At 37.4% G+C, this 17869-nt stretch overlaps 1 protein-coding gene across 7 annotated transcripts; it reads right to left on the bottom strand.

Moving 5' to 3' along the window:
- Positions 1-2850: 2850 nt before the first annotated feature.
- LOC137178772 (kinesin-like protein KIF23) lies at positions 2851-17036 on the bottom strand. 7 transcript variants are annotated; one of them, XM_067584070.1, is made up of 24 exons: positions 16929-17030; positions 15172-15238; positions 14749-14877; positions 14379-14484; positions 14021-14157; positions 13811-13923; positions 13540-13710; positions 13145-13186; positions 12582-12694; positions 12100-12221; positions 11837-11939; positions 11609-11688; positions 11324-11443; positions 10905-11064; positions 10594-10755; positions 9692-9858; positions 9418-9591; positions 8011-8214; positions 7429-7779; positions 4917-5150; positions 4616-4704; positions 3831-3891; positions 3640-3680; positions 2851-3509 (listed from the first exon to the last, which is right to left on the bottom strand). In XM_067584070.1, the coding sequence occupies exons 1-24, from the start codon at positions 16940-16942 to the stop codon at positions 3494-3496; spliced, it is 2976 nt and encodes a 991-aa protein (XP_067440171.1). In that variant the 5' UTR covers positions 16943-17030; the 3' UTR covers positions 2851-3493. The 7 variants fall into 7 exon arrangements, with proteins under 7 accessions (XP_067440171.1, XP_067440128.1, XP_067440146.1 ...); XM_067584027.1 differs by lacking the exon at positions 4917-5150 and having other exon boundaries at positions 16929-17036; XM_067584045.1 differs by lacking the exon at positions 7429-7779 and having other exon boundaries at positions 16929-17036.
- Positions 17037-17869: the final 833 nt, after the last annotated feature.

Raw genomic sequence — 17869 nt, 5'->3', positions numbered from 1 at the left:
TATTGGCTACATAAAGCGAGGCCTCTGCTTAGCAACCAGTCAGTGGCAAGAAGTATTTAATTTATCTGTCATGTCTAACAGAAAGGTCAGATAGAAGTTTGTAAAACATGTATTTCTCTCATGTGTAATCAGGGTTAACAGGCATAGATTAAGCTTTCAAACTAAAGCATGAACAAAGTATGAATTACATGTTATTGAATGGTCTTTGTACAGCTTAACAGTGGGTCATCAAAGTCAATTAAAGGCATTAATTTACTATGACTGCAATTTTTTAAAATCTATCCAGTATTTTTAGAATTGGGATTCAATAATGCCAGCCATTTTACTGTCCACTTGTTTTTCATTTAGTCAAAGTAAAACTCATAATATCAAAACAAAATTAAAAATTAAGACATTTGTTTATTTAGCCTGTCGTGTGAAAAAACATTCTTATGCAAATACTGAATTTACAGTTTTTCAAAGGTAAAAATCAACAATCATTACTTGGTAAAAAGCTTGTTTTTGCATATTTTAATATTTTTTAAAGTTCCCAAAGTTTCATCATGTCAGCCCTTCTGTCTTGATTTGTGGATTAAGAAATCATCATGACAAGTTTTTGTGTTCAAATAAATTTAATGCCATCGAGTGTGGTACCAAGAGTACCAGGAGTAGTGTGTTACACATTTGAGTTGTTCATCTGAGCTTCATAATACTTATTTGCAGTTAGTCAGAAAAGTGATTTAAGCAAAATCTACTTTGCAGCTCTATATTTACAGTCGATTCTTGACACATTGTATTTCTAAAAAAACAAGAAAAAGCAGGAAATAGCACTATAAATTAAATTTGGGGCTTTTAGTGAATTAGTGAATGTCTTGACAACTATTGGATGGATTCCCATTGTGTTCATGTTTCCCACAACTTTGATTATCCTTTTCATCCAACGTTATCATAGGTCATTTAAATTTGTCCAGTTGTTTGATTTGTGACTTAATACCTCCAAAGCTAATCGCATTCCCATCAGCCTTTTGTTTAGTGCTTATTAGCAAATGTTAGCATGGCAACGCTAAACATGTTTGCTAAACATCACCAAGTTAGCATAGTCATTGTGAACATGTTTGCATGCAGATATAAGCACCACTGTACAGCTTTACAGACCCACTAGCATGGCTGTAGAATCTTTGTCTTATTTGATTATATGTTTGTTTTGAACACATTTGGTTACTTAACCTAGATGAAAATATACAACATCAATAATATGTCACCAAACAGAAAATCATAGTCTTGTTACAACACCTTGCAAAATTTTCCTCATATTGAAAGTGGCCCTTGGTTAGCCTGAAGACCTATCAAAGTCTTATGACAGGTGTGTATAGGCAAAAAATCAACTAAAACTTATTCAACAAGAAAACACCAGGTGTTAATAATGTGAAATCTGAGATTTTAGGCCATAACCCTCAAAACAAAAAAGTTGTCCAAGTGAGCAGGCAGCATGTATGACTTCATGTTCAGAAGTCTCTAAATAGAGAAAAATTAACAGCTCATATTTGATCAATCAGTTCCAGTAACCAAATTGCCTTACATAGAAAGTTTGTCAAGTGCACATTGCCCATTACCACGGATAATATTCAGCTTCATTTGCTGTGAAGTGAAAATGCCGCAATTTCCGTCTTAGAGAGACATAAATGACAGCTTATCATCCAGGCAGAGAAGTAGTTCGGTAAATCAGTGACCTCAACATCCTGGCTGTCAGGTATTCACTGTGAAATGATACCAATGATGCAGCACGATATTCTGGGAAGTACAAGCTGTCTACAGTACGTGGCAGTGACTAAATAGAGTGCAATTCACTTTCTTGAACGAGTCACTTTCCTTGTAATTGGTTGCAACATTAGGTCATTTCAGGTATGGAAAGTAACTTGTAGAGAGTAAAGTGAGTTATAGGGTTAGCAGTGTTTTTTTAAATAATAATAATAATAAATATCAAAGCAGATTGAGCTTCAGGAAGTTGTAAACCCAAGTCTTAGATATTTCAAGCAGATCAGAGGCACTTCAATGATGAACGGCCAGAAATATGTGCTTTCTGAAGGCATTTAGTTCCACCTGCTGTTCACATTGCAAACTACAGGTTTTCTCTCCCATCTGCTGAATGTGTGCATGGCAATCGCTGTTGTTTGATCAGACTGTTTCGGCAGAGTGGATTTCAAATAATATTCCTGTTAATACACTTATCCTTCCTGTAGCACAATAACATACATAAAAGCTTCAGAAAGCTTGACATATTGGCTACATAAAGCGAGGCCTCTGCTTAGCAACCAGTCAGTGGCAAGAAGTATTTAATTTATCTGTCATGTCTAACAGAAAGGTCAGATAGAAGTTTGTAAAACATGTATTTCTCTCATGTGTAATCAGGGCTAACAGGCATAGATTAAGCTTTCAAACTAAAGCATGAACAAAGTATGAATTACATGTTATTGAATGGTCTTTGTACAGCTTAACAGTGGGTCATCAAAGTCAATTAAAGGCATTAATGTACAATGACTGCGATTTTTAAAAATCTATCCAGTATTTTTAGAATTGGGATTCAATAATGCCAGCCATTTTACTGTCCACTTGTTTTTCATTTAGTCAAAGTAAAACTCATAATATCAAAACAAAATTAAAAATTAAGACATTTGTTTATTTAGCCTGTCGTGTGAAAAAACATTCTTATGCAAATACTGAATTTACAGCTTTTCAAAAGGTAAAAATCAACAATCATTACTTGGTAAAAAGCTTGTTTTTGCATATTTTAATATTTTTTTAAAGTTCCCAAAGTTTCATCATGTCAGCCCTTCTGTCTTGATTTGTGGATTAAGAAATCATCATGACAAGTTTTTGTGTTCAAATAAATTTAATGCCATCGAGTGTGGTACCAAGAGTACCAGGAGTAGTGTGTTACACATTTGAGTTGTTCATCTGAGCTTCATAATACTTATTTGCAGTTAGTCAGAAAAGTGATTTAAGCAAAACCTACTTTGCAGCTCTATATTTACAGTCGATTCTTGACACATTGTATTTCTAAAAAAAAACAAAAGAAAAGGCAGGAAATAGCACTATTAATTTAAAAAAATATAACATTTTCTAAAGCTCTAATATTCTAATCTTTGGGTGGTGGTAAAAAGTTTAAGTAACAAAACATTGTCTTTTATCATGACATTTTTACATTTGGGTATTTATTATGTCCATGCCTTTAAGAGGTTATCATTATATTCAAAAAAGGGAATAAAGCGGACTAATTCAGCACATTGTAAGTGAAATATTCTACATTTCTTAAATCGATGTAATTTTGGCGATGATTAAATTATTAAAGCACTCTAAAAATTTGTAATAAGATCAAACATAATACAAAAAAAAGCTTTGTTTCTCAAAAAGATGCATAGTGTACTTGGTGTTCCCTTCACTGCTCCGATAGACAGCAGACAAAATCCTGCATGTTTTCAATCAGGAAAAAAAGTTCCTTCATATGTACAGCGACTCAGGGCTTTCTGCGTCTGGAAGAAAGAAAAAAGTACAAAACATTAAAAGGCCTAATTTTAAATCCAAGTTAACAGCATATAACATGGCAACAGTGCATACACACATAAAACAACCACACACACACTCATGTTTTTATTTACTTACTTCTGATACCCAACAGCCAAACTTGTGCTTGCCACCGGAGCCTATTGGGAGGAAAAGTGTTATCAGTTTTCTTAAAAAATAAAATAAAATCAGTGGCTAAAGGCAATAATTAGCAATGCCTAGACATGTAAGCACAGGCATAATTTAACAGTAATTTGATTTTTTTTTTAGTGAAGTGATTGAGAGCTCACCCTGTTTTCTGTGTCGTCCATTTGAGCGGGTCCCTCTGCGGATCCTGATCTCCTCTTGCGACTGAAACAAAAAGAGTCTGTCAGTTCTGTGGACGAAATGTAACAAAATGCCTACAAAAAGTAATCGCCACCACTTGACCTTGAATTTTATTTCACGAATTTGACTCACAATAGATATAATTAGGATTTGTTAGTATAGATTTTATAAAAAATAAAGGCTAGATGAATTACATGAATCTCTTTGCATTAACATGTACTTAATGACTTTTAACCTATTCAATATCACAAACTTTTAACTTAAAGTTATGAGCATAGGACCGAGTTGTTAACTAGGTTGATTTAATCAACAAAATAACCAGCTACAATTAATGCTATTACAAGTTTGTTGTAAATCCACCTGTTTTTGAGGAGAGAGACAGACACTCTTTCCATTCTCTTTCAGTGAGGAGATATTCTGTGGGTTGTTAATGGCTTTAACCTGCAATTTATTCTTGCTGCAAGAGCAAAACGTCTGTGGCCCCTAAACGAATTTTACATTTTTCTTTACATGTTTGGACCTGAAGTCATGGAATTGTTTCAGCCAGAATACACATATCAATCATGATGCTGTCAAATTTTTTTAAAAAGGCAGCTGAACATTGTGTACATTAAATGAAACATTTAAGTAACAGCAATAAACTTAAGTTTTATTATTCTGTAAGAAGTTTGCATATAAACACACACTGACAGCAGTACTAGCAATATATTCCTGCGGGTATGTATTATAGTAAACATACATACAGTACCTTGGTGCAGTTGGGCACTCTTGTTTTAGTGTCTCAATGTCTGTAAACTGCACAGCTTGTCCTCCACCTCTGGTTTTAAAGACATTGCCCTGGGGAAGTAAAACAAAAACAACAAACTCACATGGATTCAAAGGAGAATCCACAAAGAAACATGTAGCAAAAACAAGTAGGAGTGTCCCATTGATTGTCTGAAACACGACCCCAATGTGAAATCAAATAAAACGTGATTAAGTCCTAGTCAAATTCATGCAACAAATAAAACAATCAGGAGGTGTCAAATTAAGTACTTGAGTCATTTTACCTTGATCAACTTGGTCTCGATCTCCCCGTCGGAGGCAAGCTCTTGATGTCTAAGCACATACTTGTGGCATTTAGACAGAGCTTTCTCGTTCGGGGTCGACACCTTGATTGCATTGGGTATGATTGGCTGCATGACAGTGTCTAGGTCCAAATTAGAAGGTGGTTTGTGGTCTACCCATTTCTCCCCACCCGCAGATTGTGAGCGCCTGTGCGTTGGACGAACTGGCGGAGCCGTCTGATGATCCCAGTGTGAGAAAGACAAACCAGGAAGTTAATTACAAGTGACACCAACAGAGACCATTTAAAGATTGTCGCGGTTTATAGTGAAGGTTTTCTCTTGCATTGAAAATTAATGTACAACTGGAAGTCACAGAGGGGCAGGGGCATGTCCACTGGAGAGACATTTTTAACAAATTAATTTTTACATTTCAGGGAAAGAACTACTTCAAGGTATTGTGGCACCTTCACATTTAAAGATTATCAGAACTGGTGGCAATTATATTTCGGACGATTGTCTAACCGATTAGTCAACTAATCGTTGCAACTCTACTTCCAGTCATACATTTTTTTTCAAAACAGCGCTTATAAAACACCCACGGCAAGGAAAGCAGCCCAGCAGAATTGATGAAAATTAACATGCAAAGCAGCAGAAATGTGGAAATGGGTCTAGGAATATGAGACTACATGCAAAAAGAAAGCACAGGTGTTTAGTGATGCAGCGATTAACCGATTTCACGATTGACCGCACTTTAAAACATCTTGGTTTTGTAACTATAAAGGCTACAGCGAGTGTTTCTCTCTAAACAGGGACATTATGGTTAATTATTTACGATGAACAAAAGTTGTGCTGTGAGGAAAATTAAACAAAACTAGACAACTGTGTTAAAAAAACATCCATAGGTGTAAGCAGCAGACTGCAGGTGGAACCTGGTTTACCAGCTTAAAATGCAACAAGTTCAGGTACTCAAGTTACACATGTCGTCACGAGAGCGACTCCCCTTATTTATGCTTGTGAGGGGCTAAATTAGCTGAAGGAGGTAACACATGTTGACAACGGCTGAGGGACCCAACATTGAAACGTATCCACCAAAAAAATGCCTTAAATCATCTGTGGGAGTATTTTGGATAAATAAGGAATGGCCAGGAGGTTATTCAAGACAGATCTCCAGTTTGTAAACTTGCCAAAGAAAAGTTGCTGTTAAAGGATCCGGCACGTTGAACTTAATGAAACATCTTCAAGATCACCACCCAGCTGTACATGCTCCAGTGAAGGTAATACACCGAGTAATAACTAAGCTAAAAAATCATGACCTTAGTGGCAAGTTACTTAATGAAACATTGATTTGGTAAGGAATTAAATATAAAAGTGTCACTTACAATCAACAAAGTAGCCATGAGTTGGGCTTTCAGTACGATTTAAATAAAGCAGGAAAAGGAGCATTACACCATTTATAAATTAACGCTAAACAAAACGGCATGTAATGCCCTTGAGGGCTTCAGTGCGACCATTTACATCCTGTTGTTTCCTCCCATCTGTGTTGAGTAAATGCTAGGTATGGTAGGTGGATAAGAACAACTTAACATTAGGAACTTGAAGACTTTTATCACTATAGGGGATCTAATTCATTTAATTTCAGTGATTAATAACACCTGCATAAGAGATGTTCTCAATTTCTTTTTTCCCCCATTTTAACTAAAAAAAACACCAAAAAACAACAACAAAGACAATAGACAGGATTTTCTCAGGCCACATGTAAAATTAGATTACTTATTAAATTAGATTAAATTATATTAAGATTATTAAAAATGAACTAAAAACTCAGCATGGATCACAACTGATGATAATAACGATTCAGTTTATTACCTTCATTAGTAATATTTTCCCTTAAGGATCAATAAATTTAATCTTAATCTTATATTAATAATAAGCAACTATTAAAAATAAATGCCAACAAAGAAATGTTGTGGGGAAAATATACAATAAAACCTCTAATTAAAAATGTTCATGTGATTTCATCCATTCGTAGTGTTGTGAAATAAACTAATACATAATAATTGTAAAAGTGTGATTTTTCCTCAGACTATAATCGTACCATCAAAGTCGATAATTTTTGCATCCCTAGTTTAGATTAGGTGAGCTATAAGTCTGTAGAACCTGTAATGCTACTGTGCAGAGGAAAAAAATCTATTCTAAAGGTTCAGAAAGCAGGCAACAGAAAGGACTACAAGCATGATACAACTTCTTCTAACGACACTACTTGAAAGGCTCACAATGCAAGTCCAGAGGATTTAAGCACAACAGATCAGTCTGCCTTAAAGTCTGGATAAGAGAAAACAGCAGTTTACACTAATGCTGGGCCTCTTCTTAATGCATTTCTACTCAAGCAGATACTTACTCAGAACATTATGGGTGCAGTTCTACCAAGGCAAAGCTTAAACTACAGGAGGTCAGAACAAAACTAGACAGACTCTTAAGGACATCTAGGTTCTAACACACACACACACACACTAACCCTTGTGCCTGCCTCTAGGTCTAGCCCATAGACAAGAGTTGTGGCAGGGGCCTCAGTGTCTGGGGCCCAGCGCTGGCCTCTCCTACGACCCACGCTGCTGGTGCTGTGGCATGGGGCAGGAGTCCGGCTCCTGTACTGGGGGGTCCCAAACTGTCTACCCTGGCTGCTGGAGTCTACAGGGAACCTTTGCTCCCAGTCTGAGATGCAGGAAGCTACCGAAGGATAAGCTGAAGAGGAGGTGGTGGTGGAAAAGGAGGAGGGCGAAGAGGAGGGGGAGGAGGAGGTGGGGTATGGGTCCTGAACTGCCCTAACATTGGCTCGATTATGGCTGGAAGGAGTTTGGCTGAAGTCCTGAAAAGTGATGAGGGGATGAGGCCAAAGCATTGTGGATGTTAAGGGAGTCTCCAGATTGACACAAATACACAAAAAAGAAGCTGGTGTACACAGTAAGCACAGTAATCTTCGAATTTCTGTTGAAGATTATCACAAAATTAGTAGCATGCAAAGTTTTTCAAGGTAAATTCAGTTTCAAAAGAGAGTGATAACTGGTGGAAAAGGTAGTAAACCAAGTGAATGACTCACAGGAAGTGGCGATGGTGAGGCAGACCTCTTCTTGCCAATGTTGTGGTCTCTCTCCCTTGAGGGTCTCTCAGGCTTCTCTGGACGCTCAGCGGGACGGCTGCCGCTGCTGCTCTCTGTCACTATGGCTTTGAGCTGCTTCAACTTTTCATCCTTCACCCACAACTTGTTCTGCATCTCGAGCTGCTTGGCATTAACTCGCCTCTCCTAATTAGAAAACACCAGTGAGATAAAAACTTTGTGACATCATGGCAGCTTTAAATTTTGGTCTATGTTTTATTAACACAAAAACACATTTTGTTCTGTAATACAGTGAAGAATACTGAACAATTGACTGAGATAGACATAACTAGACATAGATAGACATAACTAAAAACAGTTTGCTCTTATTTAACAAACACATAATTACCACCCGTTGTTCTGAGGAGTACCCTGTGCTTGGTGTTTTTTTAGAGTGGGTCCCCGTTCTGTTTGTCTATACAGTCCTGCCACTGGTTTTTACATTTTAAAAATATTCAAACAATCTTCAGGTGGCTATAATCTATCAAGAAATGCAGCAATGCACCACTAAAGGCAGGGAAGAAGAAGACAACTGCAAGCAACATGGATGTAAAGAATGAAGAATTTAAATTTCTAATAAAAATTTTTTTTTAAAAAGATTAGTCTCCAAGTACAACACCTTTTTAAGTTTTGATGAGTAACACTTAATGTAAATATAACTTATTTGTTTGGAAGAAAACAAACACACACACACACACACACACACACACACACACCATTAGCTACTTTTTACAAGCCACACGGGCTGTGTGGCTGCTCTATCCTGTTAAAATGGGCGTAAATGAAAAGCAAGAGGTTCGGTGACGCACACGCTGCTCTCGCATGCAGCGTGTCCCAGCGTGACACTTGTGCACTAGAATATGAAGTGGATGGCATGACACAAACTAGGATTGGGCGCTATGGACAAAATCAAGTATCACAATATTTTTGACTAAATACCTCAATATCGATATTGCAGCAATGTGGTAGGGATGACTATGGCGGCTTTCACAAAATATTTACACAATGAGATTTTTGATAAATAATCATCAGTAATGTGGATGTGATGACTAAGTGGGTAAAGGCAAAAAAACAGCTAGAACAGTCTGGTAAGTTCAGAAAATTACATCACTTTACTGTAATGCAGCCTTTAAAACCAGGAAAAGACAACACTTATGCCATATCACGATATAACGATATCCAAGAACTAAGACAAATCTAGTCTCATATCACAGTAGATATAATATCGATATATTGCCCAGCCCTAGCACGAACATTCATACACACCTCCAAAGATAAAAAAAAAAACTATTGACATATACAGACTACACATTCCCAAACAGCACCACTATTATCAATAATTCCACTTACACACTCCTTCTCCCACTTGAGCTTGGTGTCCGTGACCATGCCCTGCATTCGCTGCTCCATTCGCCTCCTCTCTGACAGCTCCATTTGTAGCCTTTGCGCCCGGGTGTCCAGCTCCTGCTGAAGCGAGCGTTTGTCCTGCTCGTACATGTCAGTTGTTTTTTGCAGGATATCAACCTGAAGAGGTGGAAGAATTTTGTAAAGTTTCCATGTAAACTGATATAACATGATGAGATCATCAGTTGAAAATGGCTTATATACAAGCTTCTCTACATACCTTGTATTCCAGCGTTTTGTGTTTTTTCTCTAATCGATCGATCTCTGCCCGCTGGCTGATGATAACTTTGTCCTTCTCGCTCAGTTTGCTTTGCTGATCATGGATGAAAGTCTCCTTTGCACCGAGCTGACCGTCAAACTGCTGGAGCATGGACTTCATTGTACTGGCTGCAGAAGAATATACATATATGCACAGTGATTAACCATTTGGCTTGAAAACGTTTCTCAAATGCAAGTTCAAAGTTACGATTTGACTGAACCTTAAGTACTCACCTAACTGCTTTTACCTCTTTACCTTTTAAGGTTTCTACTCTTAAACATTTGCATTTGGATGCTTCATGTCGTTTTTCTTTTTTAATGTTTAATGTACTATATAAAGCACCATGAATTGCCCTTTAGTATGAAATGTACTATACAAATAAATATGCCATGCCCCTAATTTTTGGCATTAAATTGTGTTACCATGAACACTTAAATCATCTTATATTCCTCCCTGAATCATGAACTTTTAAAAATTGGACCTACAATCTTTTAAAACAATTAAAGTATTATTAACATCTCTTTGATAACCAAGCATGCACCTGTCCAGAGAAATTCTGTAAATCGATGTAATAATTACATCATTTAATTTCAGATAAAGACTGAATATCCAAACCTACTTTTAGGAATAGGTGAAATATCCCAACTGAGTGTCTGGCCTATAACGATTCTCTAGGAAGTCATCGACCACTTTGAATGACTGCAGCAGTCACAACCACGACAAACTAGAGGTTAATAAATATGTAGCCTTCTAGAAAACTTACTCATGCATCACTGCTGCACTGAAAACTGTATAAAATCAGCAATGAAGTAGGTTCTCTATATACAAGACCGTCATTTGTTGCATAGAAAATGGGTCTGTACCAGATTTGTTGAACTGCTCAGACATCATCTGACGGATACGATGCCTCCTTTCCAGAACCTCAATCAGGCGGGGCAGCGTCTGATCATCAGCTGGATCCATCAACTCACATGGAGGCAGAGCTGGAAGGCTTTCAATGAGCGGATCCAGCAGAATTGGATCATCTATTGTAGGAATCAGAGTAAGTCGTGGAACAGTTTGTGTAAAATCAAAAACAAAGTAAATAAAACAGTTGCACTTACAAAATGCTTATCTGAAATACAGGATGACAGAAGCACAATTAGCTAGTAGTACAGATTTGAAGGTGACTTACCAGCATTGCTGGGGCCTCCTCGCTCCTCCAGGCGACGTGATAACTCATCTCTGAATGCCTGGTTTCTGTGTCTGCGTCCTGGAGCAAGGCCACAGATTGGCCGGTCAACTGGCCGCGCCACCTCCACCTCCTGTGTCATCTCTGCGAACCGCATCACCAGCTGCCACACAAAACAACAAAACACTATTTAATACTTAAAGTTACATTCTGTAATTTTTCATGGCACCTAACAGCCTTGAAACTTATTGGGCACTACAACACAATCATTGAGGGTTTCTTCAACAAATAATGACAAATACTGTGATATCTTATCAAGTATTTATTGTGGTTTAACATTAGCAGTTGTATGTCTGGTTCATTTTCTTCTGGGAAAGCAAATGAGATTAAAGAGACAAGATAATTAAAATTCAATGTCTTACCATCGTTTCTTCATAATCATCAGCCTTTGGGTTGACACACACAATCATCCTGACTTTTCCTTCTCCATCAAAGTAGTTTTTAAACAGATGTGTCACTTTAGAGTCCCTATATGGCACCATCTGGAAGAGGACAAAGGCTCAGTGAAACTGCACATACTGGAAAATAACCACTGATAAATATTATGGACTCAAAGAGTAATAATATTACTCTGCATAGACATAAAACAGATAAACAGTTAAAAAAAAGACTGATGATACAGTGACGTCAGACAACAAAATACCAACCTTATTGGTTCCACACATCTGGTTCTCACGCAGGACTTCCATACATGTTCGCAGTGTCATCAAGGACTGATTTATATTACCTGTCAAGAAGATGCAAATGAGACATTACTAGACACATTTGGTGTATGAACAAACGTTATATAGTACAATGAACTGAAATAATCTATAGACACAGAAAAGACCTCTGGTTGACTATAGAAAGAGACCAATAGGAAGAAAAAAACTGACCCGCTTCACGGAGACGGCTTCCTTCTGCTCTGGTTCTGCTGGTGCGCTCACTGCCTGCCAGGTCAACCAAACACAGCTGGCTCACATTCACCTGGTTTTTGTCCTTAAGGACAATAACAGACTGTTAGCATCACCAAGCACTGGCTGGACAATTAAGTTGACTGACTTGTCTCTTTGAAAGCAAACCGATTACAAGTATTTACGTATATAAATTAGAAAAATGTAATATATGCAATATGTAACTTTTTTATGTAACATGTCACCTGTAGAATGTGGTCCCCGTCAGCATCAAGAGGTGCCTGGACCAGCTTCACAGTGAACACACTGTGTGAGCGACTGGATTCACGGTTGAGTTGAGTGTTGGCGATCCTTCTTTTCTTTTGTCCTGAAAACAGCATTAATACAATGTGTGACAATAATAACAGCAGTAAGAATACGGGTCAAATAATTTCTTTATTAGGTCAAAAGATGTATTGCTTTGTCCAATAATCCCTGGTGATTAGTTTGGTAAACCATGAAGATGAAAGCTGATAAAAGCCAAACCGGAAGCTATATCTCAAAAGTGCCCTACTGCATATTAGCAGTGTCCACTCTCGATGGATGTTTTTAACTGAGAAAAGTCGTGGCGGCCTCCTAATACATAAGTTTAGTAAAACTCACATGGTTCTGCATGTTAGAGGAACACACACAATAACATAAAATACAGCAAAATAAAAATATAATAAAATGTAACTATAAGACTCACCCTTCCAAAAGACTTCAAAAGCCTCCTCTGTAGATTTTACCTCAACTTCTGTGCAGCCAGCCACATACATGTTATGATTCTGATCTTCACGCAGAATCTTGGACTGAGGTGGTCTGAAAGATGTTTGTGTAATTAATAATCAACATATTCAAATGATCTTACATAATTATGCGTCTCTTTAGTGAAACAAGCAGAAAAGCTAAAATCATAACTACTTAATGTTAGTTAGAATCAACATTACAATCATACACAATGTAGGGAGACATATGAACACTTCATTCAGGTTACAGACACATGCACACTGGATTTACACACAAGCTCGAGCCATTCAGGGACATATTGCACATCTCAACGCTTACAGTAAAAGCAGGGAGCAAATCCTAAAAGACAGCAGCCACCAGAATAACACAAAGCTAGTTAGCTACAGTATGTCACAGATGCTATTCACGGGGCTTTGGATTAATGGGATGGAAGTCGACTGATGACGTATGCGACATTTCAGCTACAGCCAAGTTACAACTATAAATAAAACAGTACTGTATGTATGTTTATGGGCCACATACGTGAACTCAGTGTTCCGTACAGGCGTGCCTCCACCAAGCCACCTAGCAAAGACAGGATTTTTAAAAGTGCATCTTGTCAACACAAAACTACAAAAAAAAAATCTGTCTGAAAGTACTTATTCATACACAGAACACAGTCACTACTGTGGTTGCAGACTATGTGAAAACAACAGAACTGAGCGGTTGCACAACCACAAGATAATGATCTGTAGTGAACATTAGTAGGGTGTAACTTTGTGGGTGCAGTTGAGTAGCGATCCAGCTCAATTTGTGTAGAGTCTCTGTGTCATACAAGAAGCAAAACCAAAAATATGGATACAATTAGGCTTTGAACAGCCAATCCTTCAACATGACATTGTGCTCAAAAAACACTCATGTGAAATCTTGTCTCTTACTTTGGTCTGATGGGGTCAAACGGAGCATCTTCGAGGAGATCGTAGATGTAGTTGTTATAGACCTCGATGTAGGACACAAAAACGCTGTAACAACAGTCATCATCCACATTCTCAGATTTGCATGCCTCTTCTGGGCTGATCATGTCCACAAACTCGGGGTCAGCCTTCTGCCTAAAAAACAAAATCAAAGAAAAGCAACAACTTCAGATTCAGCTCCTTCAAATTTTAAAAAAAAGCAGTGCAGAAAGTAATATGGGAAATAAATAACTACCTGGAGGAGGGTGTTTTGGGCACTAACGGTTGACTATCTCGCTTCTGTCTCTCCAGGAGAGCATCAACTTGACTCTGGATCTCCATCCCATTTTTGTCATCTGGTTTAAACACCTGAGGGAGATTTAAAACATTTAAAGTCAGAGTCACACCCCTCCCCAAACACTCAACCCTTTTACTAGGATCTAACATTAATAAATAAAAGTCTTACAAATCTCTTGGCCTGGAAAGGGCCGACACTGTTGAAGAGCATGTCTAGGGAACGAGGGAGGAGTCCTCCATCTCCAGGCGAGCCGGTCATGGTGTAAGTCTTTCCACTTCCAGTAACGCCATATGTAAACAGCAGACCTATGAACACAGAATATTACATTTACATTAACACAAAGGACGAAAGATTAATCTGATGATTATGTTTCCATTTAATTTGTCAAGTTTATTAAATTTCCGATAATAGAGAAACCAGATCCCACCATATTGCTGTTTTGTCTAATCGACAATCCAAACTATTCAAATGTGTAGTCATTTCAGCACTAGAGGATAAAGAGGATAAAAATCTTTAGCTCACTTACCATTTTTACAATGAATGAGGTCCTCTACTAGAGGCTTGGCAACATCCTCAAACAGCTCCATTTGATTGGTATTAATACCAAATACTTTTTTAAAGGAGTACTGCATCTAATGGGATAAAGAAAAAAAGATTATACAAAAAATAAATAAACATGTGGTTCTATTAAAATTGACATATCCATTTTCATGTTTTATTTTCAAACCTCTTAGTGTCACAAAGAAAGATGTGTGGATTTTTTCATTCTGAATTTCTGTGTAATTTACAGTCATTTAACTAGATAAACTAAGTACAGAGCAGATGTTTGTTGAACTGAACTACATTACAGATGGTCAAGCTTGCCTTTCATGCTCAGATAACCTGCACACACTTACCTCTTTGTATTCTCCATTGCGGTTGGCTTTAAGGCCATCAGGAGCATGCAGCTGAATAGTCGAGCTGCTGATCATCTCAATACAACATTCCTCATCTTCTGTGCCAAGTGGACGTATACGGCAGTATACCTGCATGAAGAGAATTAAACACATTTTGAACGCAGGCCACTTCTGATTTCTTGATGATTTCTACATTCAATAACATCTACTTGAATTTAATATCTTAAAGACTCTATAAACATTCAAAATCTTCTTATCCATATTGTGTGTTTGAACTAATCAGCAGCTTAGTATAATGTAAATTTATTTTTAGGGTGTATTTTCCCTTGAATGGCTCAGTCAGGAGAACAAGCTGCACTTGTGCTGTAACGTCTTATTATTTCAGCGTGATGATTTACTTAGTGAAGAGTTGTGTTCACTTACTCCAACTGGATCTTTCTCTATGTTGGATGCCTTCTTTGGGCCAGGCTTCCGAGGAGTCTTGCCTTTCCTGAGAGTGACAAGGAAATACAAAAACATATTGCACATGTTATTGTTAGACATGTCACTAGTAAATCCTTCCAATAAGTCACCTAGGTTACTATGACTTACACTATGGGGCCAAAAGTATGTTGACACCCACACATTACATTTGTGTGACTGCTGACCATTTCATTCCAAAACCATAGGCAACAACATGCTGTTACAGCACCACTCTTCTGGGAGCGCTTTGCACAAGATTTTAGAACATATCTGCCAAAAATTGAGCCACCACACGTTTGTTTAGGGGGTCAGGGCTCTGTGCAGGCTGGTCAACTTCTCCCACAGTAAATTTATAGAAACGTTTCTTTATGGATCTGGCTTTATGCACTAAGGCATTGTCATGCTGAAACAGGAAAGGGTCTTCCTCAAACTCTTGGAAGCACACTATTGTCTTAAATATAATTGAATGCTTAAATAACTAAGGGGCCAAGCCCAAATTATGATAAAACATTGTCACAAAAGTGCATAGGTTCACAATTTTTCAAGTCTGTCTTAAAACAGCAGTCATATGAACAGAGGTTTTCCTCGCTGTAGTCATTCATCCTCTTCATACACTAAAAGATCCCCTTCAAATGTGCTTTTAATGTAAGTGATGGAGGCCAAAAATCCACAGTGTGTCCACACAGTCATTCTATGCATTTAAAAGTTTATCTGAAGCTTATATGAGGCTTCAGCAGTCTGAGTTAGTCATATTAAGTGGATATCTGCCACATTTACAGTCTTTTTAGCATCATATTCCCTCTTTATGTTTCCCTGTTGAGCTGTGGTGGAAGTATAGTAACAAAAAGAGGGACTTTGGCACTAAAAAGACTGTAACATTGAAAGCTATCTTCTCGATTTGACTAATTTGGACAAATGAAGCTTTATATTAGCTTCAGATAAACATTTCTGCCCAGAAGGAGGACTGTTGATTTTGGCTCCCATCACTTAGGCTTACACTGTAAGTGTATTATGAAGGGATCTTCTAATGGCCAGTATGAACAGGAGGAATGATTACATCAGGAAAAACGTATTTCAATGTTCATTTGGGCACCTGACTGTTGTTTTAAGACAGACTTGAAAAATTGTGAACCCGTCCTTTACACATCATTGTATGCTTTAAGTTAGTATTAAGCTTGTTTCTTAAATAACAATGATAAACAGCCAATTCACAAAAATGTAGAAAAGTATGTAGACGGGGTTGACCACATACTTTTGTACGTTTGGTGTGACATTTTGTGAGTTTAGACCAATATATGCCCACTCGTCCCCGTCGCTTAACGTTAGCTACCACTCTAATTACTTTCTAACGTAAGCAGGTAACTGTTAGCCTATTCACAGGTGACTGTCAACAGAAAGCTGCGATTGACGTTAAATACGCGTTAAGATAACCTAAATTACATTATGTTTTAACAGAGAATCAGTGTTAGCGTAGCTGTAACGTTAATATAAAAGCCAATGATACCTGCAGACACCAGTGTTGCCCACTTGGCATCCAGACAACTCAATTAGCCTTAGCTAAGCTGTGTAGCTTCCTGGTTATCTCGACTATTTAAGTTATCTTTATCTGAAGAACAAACGCCGGTGGAAAGATACTTAAAATGAAACATTTTAACACACTGCCTAGTCGCAAATTGTTAGCTGATTATCGAGTTTAATGTAAATACGGAAATACATACCCTGGTCTGTACATTGTTTGTGTTGTTAGACTCCTCTCCCCTTCACACAAGAGCGCCTCTTCTCGATTTGAAAAATTCCCTCTTGTGAAACGTTGTTTCGACGGTCTGATATTTCGACCAATCACAGTCTAGACACAGTCTGCAGCAGCGGAAGTCCCGCCTCCACCGCGTTAACCCTTTATGTGCTGGTTCCGGGTCAGATCAAATACTGAACAGCAGAGGTCAGCAATTCATTTCAACCATGAGCCATTTCTTTTTAATTTCGTTAGAAATACAAGAAGATAACTATAAATTGAATTAACAGTTATATATTTTAAATCTTTTAATTTTATTGGCTAAATTCAATATTCTTAAAAGCAAATTTACAGGTAAAAAGCCTAACTTCTTGGTTTTCACAAAGGAGATCAACAGTCAAACAGTACATTGACTCAATTCGATTTTCCTCTAATCCAAAGGCTGTAAAAACTATAAATGTCTGTTTTTAGTTTAAACTCTTTATATGAACTGTAACTCCCTGTAGCTCAGAGTTTGTTTGTTCTTGTCTATTTTTTACTTTTCTTCTGCAAACCCTAAGATGAATATTTTGATATTCTGTAAGATCATTTTGTGAAAGACAAAATTGTAACTGTTTTTTATGTCAGTGAAGAAAAAGAAAAAAAGAGCGAGTTTTTAAAGGTTTTTTTTTCTTTGTTTTGTTTTTTTACGGGGAGGCCGTTAACCAATGCAATGTGAACTCAGGCCTATATGTTTGTATGTTGTATTTGTAACACTGTTGAGGACTGCATCTAACTGTAAATTAATTTTCTTAGTGATATTTCAGCTGATTTAATTGTCTAAATAGGAAAACAGTGAAGAGTCTAATTATCTTTTTTTTAAAATATGAAATTAATGACTGAAATTACTTGATTCACTTGATTTTTACCTCCCCTTTCTCTTCTCCC

The sequence above is a fragment of the Thunnus thynnus genome, chromosome 1 (genome assembly GCF_963924715.1).
Source record: "Thunnus thynnus chromosome 1, fThuThy2.1, whole genome shotgun sequence".
In the NCBI taxonomy this organism is placed as follows: Eukaryota; Metazoa; Chordata; class Actinopteri; order Scombriformes; family Scombridae; genus Thunnus; species Thunnus thynnus.
The sequence above is the reverse complement of the archived record's forward strand: the minus strand, read 5'-3'. Positions and strand labels throughout refer to the sequence as shown.

Coding starts and splice junctions, on each gene's coding strand:
- LOC137178772 (XM_067584070.1), bottom strand. Junction 12,695..13,144: donor GTACGGAACACTGAGTTCAC/GTATGTGGCCCA, acceptor AACATCTTTCAG/ACCACCTCAGTCCAAGATTC. Junction 11,689..11,836: donor AAGCCGTCTCCGTGAAGCGG/GTCAGTTTTTTT, acceptor TCTTCTTGACAG/GTAATATAAATCAGTCCTTG.